General features: G+C 56.5%; 1 protein-coding gene across 5 annotated transcripts; it reads left to right on the plus strand.

Moving 5' to 3' along the window:
* Nucleotides 1-66: 66 nt before the first annotated feature.
* On the plus strand, nt 67-8,774 carry NLE1 (notchless homolog 1). 5 transcript variants are annotated; one of them, XM_074595324.1, is made up of 15 exons: nt 270-326; nt 554-614; nt 776-1,000; nt 1,282-1,425; nt 1,506-1,723; nt 1,808-1,887; nt 2,185-2,261; nt 3,632-3,729; nt 5,149-5,341; nt 5,822-5,957; nt 6,346-6,392; nt 6,560-6,762; nt 7,714-7,873; nt 7,964-8,034; nt 8,513-8,774. In XM_074595324.1, exons 3-15 carry the CDS (start codon nt 800-802, stop codon nt 8,523-8,525), a joined length of 1,641 nt encoding a protein of 546 aa, XP_074451425.1. In that variant the 5' UTR covers nt 270-326; nt 554-614; nt 776-799; the 3' UTR covers nt 8,526-8,774. The 5 variants fall into 5 exon arrangements, with proteins under 5 accessions (XP_074451426.1, XP_074451425.1, XP_074451427.1 ...); XM_074595326.1 differs by lacking the exons at nt 270-326; nt 554-614 and having other exon boundaries at nt 949-1,000; nt 5,149-5,223; nt 5,309-5,341; XM_074595325.1 differs by lacking the exons at nt 554-614; nt 776-1,000 and having other exon boundaries at nt 67-326.
* Nucleotides 8,775-9,018: the final 244 nt, after the last annotated feature.

Consider the following 9,018-nt stretch of genomic DNA (forward strand, 5'->3'; position numbering starts at 1 on the left):
GTGTGGTGAAATAAGAATAATTTCTACCTAAATACTAGATAACGTGGTGTTTGGGGGGTAGGAAACATGTAGAAGGGGCAGGGCTTGGTCCTGTAGCACAGCGCTGAGCTGCGCACAGACACTGGAATCCTTTTCTGTGTGTGAAAGCTAAACCCTCACCCATTCTGCATCCGATGCTTGTTTCGCCACCTTGGCAGGGTCTGGTCTGAGTCTATTTTGGGATGACAGGCGGCAGGTTTGGGCACAAGTGTTGCTCAGGGCTGTGTTTCCTTCAGCTGATCTCGATCAGTCACAAAGACCTGAAGTGCTGCAGCTCCTGGAGACTGGTAAGAAAAACGTCTGTCAATAGAAGAAGGGAGAAGTCCCTGCCAGGGCTTCACCTTGTTCACGGGGCCTCTGCCCCCTCTCTGAGGGGAAAAAGTAGTGTTTAGATTCGATGGGGTGTTGATCTCTGGGGTTGTGCGTGCCTGATGGTTGCTGTGGTTCTTACTGGTTTGTGCTGGATGGGATGGGTGACGTTTACTTTCTTGTTGTGTTATGGTTTGGGTGGCAGATTCGAGGCTCAGTGCAAGATCTCCCTCACTCCTGGCCAGCCCGAGGAGCCGGTGAATATGGTGAATAAACCATGTTTCATTGCAGCCCCTGCCCTTCTCCCTTCACCCTGAAGGGTTTATGCACCCCGCAACTGGGCTGGCTGCAGCACTGGCTTAGTTTTTTATTGGAAGGGATATTTGGGGTAATTTGACCTGGTTTTGCTGCTTCTCAACGGTAAAAGTCAGTGGCGTGGTCACCATAGGAAATGCCCTGGATCGGACCCGGCGCCCGCTGCCCCCCCAACCCCCGGGACGGAACGCGCCCACCGGGGGCTCGAACCCGCCTGCCCCCGGGCGCGGCGCCGTCCCCACCGCCGGCCGCTAGGGGGCAGCAGCGCGGCGCTGAGCGCCTCCCGCCGCGAGGGGCCGCTTCCGGCGCACGTGGGCCGCGCGCGCACATGGAGGCGGTGAGCGGGGCCGGGGCCGATGGAGGGGAGCGGGACGGGGACCGCGACGGGCGGGTGTGGGGGAGCCGGGGCGCTCCGGGGCCCCCTGCCGTTCCCCGGCGTTCCCCTGTGGGGCTCCTCTTGTCCCCATCCCGCGTGGGACCCGGCTGGGTGTTTCTCCCTCCCACGGGATCCGCGCCGCGTTTCCTCGTAGCGGCTCCTTCCACCCCGGGCGGGTGGGGGCTGCGGGGCTGCTCCCCTGTCCCCGGTGCGGTCCCCGCCCTGAGCCCGCTGTCCCGCAGACCATGTCGCCGGACGAGGACGTGCAGCGGCTCCTGATCCAGTTCCGGGACGAGGCGGGGGAGTCCCTGGGCTCCCCCTTCGACGTCCCGGTCACCATCACCCCGGACAAGCTGCAGCTGGTCTGCAATGCCCTCCTGCAGAAGGTGAGACACCCCCCGCCCCGAGCTCCCCCGGCACCCCCCGAGCCCTCCCCTCGCTACCCCTCCTGCCTTTTCTCCCCCAGGATGAGCCGGTGCCTCTGGCCTTCTTTGTCCACGATGCCGAGATCGTGGCGTCGCTGGAGAGGACCCTGGCGGGGCAGAGCGTGGAGACGGAGAAGGTCCTGGACATCATCTACCAGCCCCAGGCGGTGTTCAGGGTGCGGGCCGTGACCCGCTGCACCAGCTCCCTGGAGGGACACACCGAGGCCGTCATCTCCGTGGCCTTTAGCCCCACGGGAAAGTACGAGGGTCTGGCTGCAGGTGGGGGGCTCAGTGGCTGCTCTTGTGCCCCCCACGCTCAGCTGGGCTCTTCCTCCTCTCCCAGGTACCTGGCGAGCGGCTCTGGAGACACCACTGTCCGCTTCTGGGACCTCAGCACGGAGACGCCGCAGTTCACGGCCAAAGGTGGGTGCAGGGGTGTCCCAGGAGGGCAGCTCCTGACCCTCCTCCCTCAGGGACCCCCTGTCTGCTCCGGGGGACCAACAGAGCAGAGCCTGGCTGCAGTCTGAGCCATACAGGCTGGGACTGTGGCTCCGGGAGGGAGTGACCCTCTTTCACTAACAGCGTGGAGGAAGAGGGTCTGGCCAGGAGGAACACAGAGGGGTCCCCCCACCTCCAGTCCTGTCTCAGGGCGGCTGCGTGCTGGGACACTGGGGACACTCGTGGCTCTCTGCTCACGCCTGCTCATGCTCTCTCTGCCAGGTCACCGGCACTGGGTGCTCAGCATCGCCTGGTCGCCCGACGGCAAGAAGCTGGCTTCGGGCTGCAAGAACAGCCAGGTACGTGTTAGCTCCCAGCTCCCTCGTCCGGCTGCGCTGGGGATGTCTGTGGGAGCACAGAGACCCTCTGCAGCCCTGTTCTGAACGAAAATGAAACCTGATAAAGGAGCTTCGGGGCATTAGGGGCAAAAACTTGTTTTTTCTGGGATGTGAGGAGTGTATCCAGTTGTTGTGAGCAGGATTCCTGTTCCCCAGAGGAGCTGTGCGTGTGGATGCGTTGCAGTAGTTGCAAGTGGCGTCTCTGAACTCTGTGCTGGGCAGGGCTCTGGCTTTGTCGCCTTTGCAGACCTCGTGCCACTGAGCCCTGCTGTCTTGTGGCAGATGCTTTTCCCTCCGTGCAGGAAAGAGTCCAGGCTTTGGCTGTGGTCCTTGGCAGACGGCTCCATGACGAGGGAGGTGTCTGGAGCGAGAAGGGGTATCGCCCGGCCAAGCCAGGGCTGCTGTTCGCATGACCCAGCCGTGCAGCAGCAGCCTGTTTCGCAGTGCTCCCGCTCAGACGCAGCCAAATTCCCTCTTACAGGAATGCGAAGTAGGCCCTGCCCCGGCTGTGGGGCAAAATGTGCGCACTTAAGGCGTGCACAGAAACGCCCGGGGAAGCGGGAGCACTTTTGGGCGATTAGAAGTGAGTCAGTAACATGGACGTGCAGAGGGACAGTCGCTTGATATGACCTTTGAGCAGTCTGTGAGCAATGAGAGTGGCCACGGAGCTGCCGAGCGCTGCTGTCCCGTGCTCTGTTTCTGAGTGGCCGCTCCTTTGGGCTGCTTTGATACCAGCCACGGGGACACGGGCCAGGCCAGGGTGGCTCTGCCCTGGTTTGGTGCCATTCTGGCTTTAATCTAACCCAAGGAGCTGCTTATCCTCCGTTTCCCTGTTTCTCCCATGTTCTTAAGTAGTGGATGACTAATGCCTTGGCTCTTTGGATGAACATTTATGTAGAGAGTGAAAAAACAAGAGAAAACCAGCATGTGTCCCACCCACAGAATCCGATAATAAGTAGCATTTAGCGCGCTCTGGCTTTCATGGCGCTCTGCAAACAGTCACTAACTCTCTGGCACAGGATGTCAGAGGCTCAGGCTGGCTTTTTGGGGACCTGGATTGGTTTTGCGTTGAGGCAGATATTTTTGTAGCAGCAGCATTTTAGGCGGAGAGGAGGGCAATTGGGTCTCATGCTTTGCGATGTCAGCTGATGGCTGCAGGGATCGGGAAAGGCATCCAACCCTCCTGTCCCCCTCCCTTTCTGCTCCCTGCTTCTGCCAATGTAAATGCGACCCCAAGGACACCTATCCTTTCTAAACAGAGCCTGAACGTTTCTGGGATTCACATGATGCGTGTGGCCTGACGCGACCCTCTTGCTTTCTCTCTTGGGCAGATATTTCTCTGGGACCCAGCCACTGGCAATCAGATTGGCCGGGTGCTCTCCGGCCACTCCAAATGGATCACGTGTCTGTGCTGGGAGCCGCTCCACATGTAAGTGAAGGGCCAGCCCAGCCCTTTGCCTTTACTCGGATGGAAAAGAGCAGTCTGACCTGAAGGGCACTGCTCCTGTTTGCCTTTCTCCTGTTACAGTGCGCAGAGGGGTTGCGTGCAGGAGAATGGCCTCCAAGGTGGGGCGGGAAAAACGCATCCAGCTCGGAGCCAGGAGTCCCAGCCACTGCTCACGGTCCCTGTGAGGGTGCTGGGCATACCACTGCCAGGCTGTGCCTCTTTTCCCCTGTATAAAAGACATACAGTGTCCTCATGATGCTGGAGGAACATTTGATGTGCTGCTCCCCGGCGTGCTGAGCTGGGAGCAGGAAAGCCTGCCCGCGCGGTGCCCGAGCGCAGCCTCTGCAGAGCACTCCCATTCTGCTCTCCTGTGTCCTGGTTGCCTTCTCGTCCTGTTGATTTATCGTGAGGGCTGATGAACTGTGCAGTCCCCTTATCCCCTCGATCAGCTAAAGCTCTGTCTGGGAGAGATGGGTGGAGGGGGACAGTTGTAGCCAATAATCCAAGACGTTAGAGAAATAAATAAATAAAAAGAAAGAAAAAGGGCCCTTCAGAGCAGAGCCCTGCAAATTGAATTTGCCAGTAAGAAACTCCATCTATTTGCAAACAATTACCTAGATTAGCAAAAACTGATTATAAAGGAGGATGAGGAAATGGGAGAGGAGGGAGATGACCCTGCCAGGGCTCTGCTGCTCTGTCTCCATCCAGCTGCACTCCCCGCTCAGTTCCTGCACACCAGGAGAGGCCATGCTCTTCCTCACTGCTGCGGCTGCCAGGGACCACTTGCTTTGATGTTAAAACTGTGCTGAGTGATAAAGATGTTGTGCAAAGGACAGAGGGCAGCTGCTTACAGATGTGTTAAATTTGCCCGCTGAGCCGCGTGGATGGACGTTGCACTCTGTGTCCGCGGGCTGGCATGTTTCCTGCTGGAGACAAAGCGCGGCACAGGCAGGGGGGAGCATTTGATGCGTTCCGGTTGCTGCTGGTCTCTGCTGCCTGGGTAAGGCAGACTGACCCCCTGCCCAGGGTTCTCCCCATTTCCCGGGGAAGGTGCTGGTTTGTGGTCTCCTCATTAGCCAGCAGGTTGAAGCTGCCTCCTGTGAAAACAAGGTCATTGCCAAGCGCTCAGGTGCCAGGTTTACCCTGGATTGATGCCTCCAGCGTGCAGCGCGGGAGTCCGTTTGAAAGGAAGCATCTGTCTGCCTCTCCCATACCTTGTGGGATCTTGTTCTCCATAGGTCAGCACTCTGCCCCTGCCCAGGCTCTCTCGTCTTAAGCCAAAAGAGAAATTTGTTTTTTATCAACTTCTGGGCCCTTGAATCGTCTGGGGCTGATGGGGAAGGAGCTTGGTGGAGGAGCTCTGTGCACTGTGCAAATGGATTTGATCTTCTTTTTGCCCAGAAACCCAGAGTGCCGCTACCTGGCGAGTGCCTCCAAGGATGGCAGCATCCGCATCTGGGACACACTGATGGGCAGGTGCGACAAAATCCTCACAAGCCACACGCAGTCGGTGACGTGTGTGAAGTGGGGAGGCGATGGCTTGCTCTATTCCTCCTCCCAGGACAGGACCATCAAAGTCTGGAGGACCCAGGACGTGAGTGAGGTGTACAGCCCTGGGGGCTGCTGGCAAAGGGGGCTGGACGCGCTGTGTTGGAGCTTTGTGTGCTCTTCTGGGACAGCTTGTGCCCTGGAAGATGGAGGTGCAGTGTGGGTGCTGTGTCCTCTTGACCCAGCAGAGCCTGTTGCTTAGCACTGTTTGGAAGAGATAGCTGTTGTGCAATGTTTTCATCCCTAAAAGCATAAAATGTGACTAGAAGCTGGAAACATCCCTGGAGCGACCTGTGCTGGTGGGTTCCTTGCAGGGACCTGCAGGAAAGCAGTCCCTAAAGCTCAGCAGTGTCATTTCTTCCCTGCTAAGCCTGGCTCTAAGCCTGGCTACAGTCCTGCCTTCCTCTTGGGCAAGATGGTTTGGAAAGTCTAAGGTTGGTCCCTGCAGCATGGTGGGTCTGGTGGGTCCTACGCAGTCTGGCTCTGTCCTGCCCGTTCCTCTCCAAGGGGGTGTTTTTCTTTCCAGGGGGTCCTGTGCCGCACCTTGCAGGGCCACGCTCACTGGGTGAACACCATGGCCCTTAGCACCGACTATGTTCTCCGCACTGGTGCCTTTGAACCTGCTGAAGCCACCATCAACCCACAGGATGTGAGCGGCTCCTGTAAGTGCAGCACCCGTGTTGTAGGCTGGGGGAGGTGGTGGGGAGGATAGTGAGGAGACCTGATGTCTCTTCTTAATGTTGCCATGAGCCAAAGCAATCTTGAGAGCTGGAAGCAGGTCTTCTGCTGGTGTTGGTCGTGCTGGAAGCCATGATCTTCCTTGTCCACGCACAGAGTCAAGCAGTCTTGGGGATAGCAAGGCCACCCTGTTTTCAAGAGCTTTTGCTCCCAGTATCGCCCTTGGCAAAGAGGAAGTGGCTGAGCAGTCGTAAATGTGTCTGTCTGGCCCATGGAGCCAGGGTTGGAATTGGCATCACAGGGTTATAAAGTTTCCTTTCACCTAAGGATTGCAAATCTCTCAATCTTCCCCTCTCCCTTTCCCTCTCTCAGTGGCAGAACTGAAGGACAAGGCACGGCAGAGGTATGACCAAGTCAGGGTAAGTCTCTTGTCCCTGCTGTCATTTCTAAGACTATTACTGGTGGAAGCAGTAAACACGGACTTGTACAGTAAACAACAGTTGGCTGTTGACGCCAACACTGGTGTGCTTCCGAGTTCTCCACACCTGGCTTGTACGAGACTTGGGTTCTTTCATCCCTTTCTCAGGGCCAGGAACCGGAGAGGCTTGTCTCGGGCTCAGATGATTTCACGCTGTTCCTTTGGAGACCAGCAGAAGACAAGAAGCCACTGGAGAGAATGACAGGCCACCAAGCATTGATTAACCAAGTGCTGTTCTCGCCAGACACCCGGCTAATAGCCAGTGCTTCCTTTGACAAGTCCATAAAGCTCTGGGATGGTAGGACAGGAAAGTGAGTTGGTTTGTTGTGTTACAGAGGTGGTGCTTGTATGGCGTCTGCGTGTAATGCACAGGTTACGCAGAGATGGGCTCCAGTGTCATTGCCAGCAACTCCGTGGTGTGTTCAGCATCTCCGTAGCCTGAACTCATGCAAAGTAATTCTGCTGCCTCTATCTCTCCCTGCCCTTGGGAAGTCCCTTCTCCAGCACTTCTTGTGTTATGGGGTCTGTGCTTGGCCGGTTGTGTGCAACCACGCTGTAACCCAGCCACAGCACTGCCTGGCACCCGTGCGGCACGTTCTGCCTGCTGCAGGGTCAGTTCTCCAGGGCAGGCGCAGCCGTGGTGGGGTGGGACGTTCCACTCGGCTGCCCTCCTGAAGACGTGTGTGTTGCACGCTGTAGACTGACCCAGTTTAAATGGTTCCTGTGCCAGAGAACAGCTTGTTCTGGACGATGCAAATTCTTGTAATTACAAATGATGCTATTGGTGTTTGGATGCTCCTGTAGTCCAGCTTTTAAGCTTCTGCTAGAGTGTTGGTGAGCTCGCTGGGGCAGTGGTCCTTCCCTGGTTTTGCCTTTGTACTGATGAGCTTGGGTTCATATCAGTAATTTTAATGGTCCTTCTAAAGCCAGGCTGCTCAGCCAGAGAGGAGGACACGTCTGCATGGTGAGGCTGTAGTGTTGCCTGCTGGATAAGGGTTTCTTGGCAGAGGAGCTGAGATGAAGAGCCCTCTGTCCTCTAGAAGGCTCTGAGCCCATCTGGGAGGATTTTTAGACGTGGACTTTGGACTCTGTATAGCAATTGACTGCCTTGTGTGTGCTAGTTTGGGGTGTGCTGAGCATCCCATGACTGTGCTTGTTTGCTCATAGGTAGAGAAGAAACACAAAGGCTGGGCAAGGGCAGGTTTGGAACAGACCCAGCTGCCCGTTCCTCTAACGGCGTCTTCATGCCTCCTCCGCACCAGGTACCTGACATCACTGAGAGGGCACGTCTCAGCTGTGTATCAGATCGCCTGGTCAGCCGACAGCCGCTTGCTGGTGAGCGGGAGCAGTGACAGCACACTGAAGGTCTGGGATGCCAAGATGAAGAAACTGGCCATCGATCTGCCTGGCCATGCAGATGAGGTGAGGTGTCTGGTCGAGTCGAGGTGTTTGAGAGAAGCAGGAACAACTCCTCCTCCCAGCAGAGATAACTGTGTCTTTCCCTAATACTAGGTGTATGCAACAGATTGGAGCCCGGACGGACAGCGGGTAGCGAGTGGAGGGAAGGATAAATGTTTGCGGATGTAAGTAACCTGTTGTCTGTCCATAGAGGATGTTGCAGCTACCTCACGTGTCCTTCAGGAGCTGCTGTCTCCTTGCAGAGACCTGCACGGTTAGGGCCTCATCTCTCCTTGCAGAGAGCACAGCACTGGGCCAAATTCCAGCTTGTAGACCTGACCTCCCTCAGGGCAGGAACTGCTGCTGTCCGTTGGGAGATGTCTAGAAAGCAGAGTCCCTCCAACTGAGCAGTCAGTAGTGAAATTTGACTCAGACATTTTTGGCTCCTGGAGAGGGGAAGGAACAGTTGCACCAGTCGGTCAGACCCTTCTTTTCTCACCTTCCTCCGTCTCCCAGTTATGCAGACAGACAAATTCCTGTGAGCTGGTTGCCATTTGACTATGGCTGATGAAGGAACCCGGTCCCCAGGCCCCTGCTGCACTGCTCTCGTACGGTACCTGCTGAGCCGGACCACAGGGATATAACGGCTCTTTCCATTTGCAGATGGCGTCGATAGGAGCAGTGGCACGAAGCCGCTTGTCCCGTCCTAAGCTGGCCTGCCCTTGGCACAATCTGCCCGGGAGATCTGCGAGGTGATGGACAACGGAGACTGGCCCAAGCACGACTCCTTATTCCTGTTGGCTGCTCTCCCTCATGGACTTTTTCCTTACATTTATTTAAGGAAATTTTAATTCTAGTTCTTATTAAGAGCTGTGCTTTGCAGGATGATTTACTCTGAACATTACAGGAGGGATATCTCATCTGTCTCCATCTCAACTGGCTCTTTATTGAGATTTCAGCCTTAACAGTAGCCTGTCCCCTTGAAAGGGGCAAGCGAAGGGTGGGGGACAGCTCATGCCCTTTCTGGATGTGTGAAGAATCCTGCAGGGAAGAGGCTTTTAGCGGGAACAGAAAGGGTTGTCCTTGTGTGACCTTCAGAGAGGGAGGGTGGGAGGGAGGGGAAAATTCAGCACATCATTACATTGCAGAATTGTGCTCGGCTGCATGCC

Source organism: Larus michahellis, chromosome 7, assembly GCF_964199755.1.
Source record: "Larus michahellis chromosome 7, bLarMic1.1, whole genome shotgun sequence".
In the NCBI taxonomy this organism is placed as follows: Eukaryota; Metazoa; Chordata; class Aves; order Charadriiformes; family Laridae; genus Larus; species Larus michahellis.

What these genes read in the sequence shown, in the direction of transcription:
- NLE1 (XM_074595324.1), top strand. Translation starts at nt 800, where the DNA reads ATGCCCTGGATCGGACCCGGCGCCCGCTGCCCCCCCAACCCCCGGGAC. An exon ending in AAGTCTGGAGGACCCAGGAC is followed by an intron (nt 5,342 to 5,821) that starts GTGAGTGAGGTG and finishes TTTTCTTTCCAG; the next exon opens with GGGGTCCTGTGCCGCACCTT. An exon ending in AGAGGTATGACCAAGTCAGG is followed by an intron (nt 6,393 to 6,559) that starts GTAAGTCTCTTG and finishes TCCCTTTCTCAG; the next exon opens with GGCCAGGAACCGGAGAGGCT.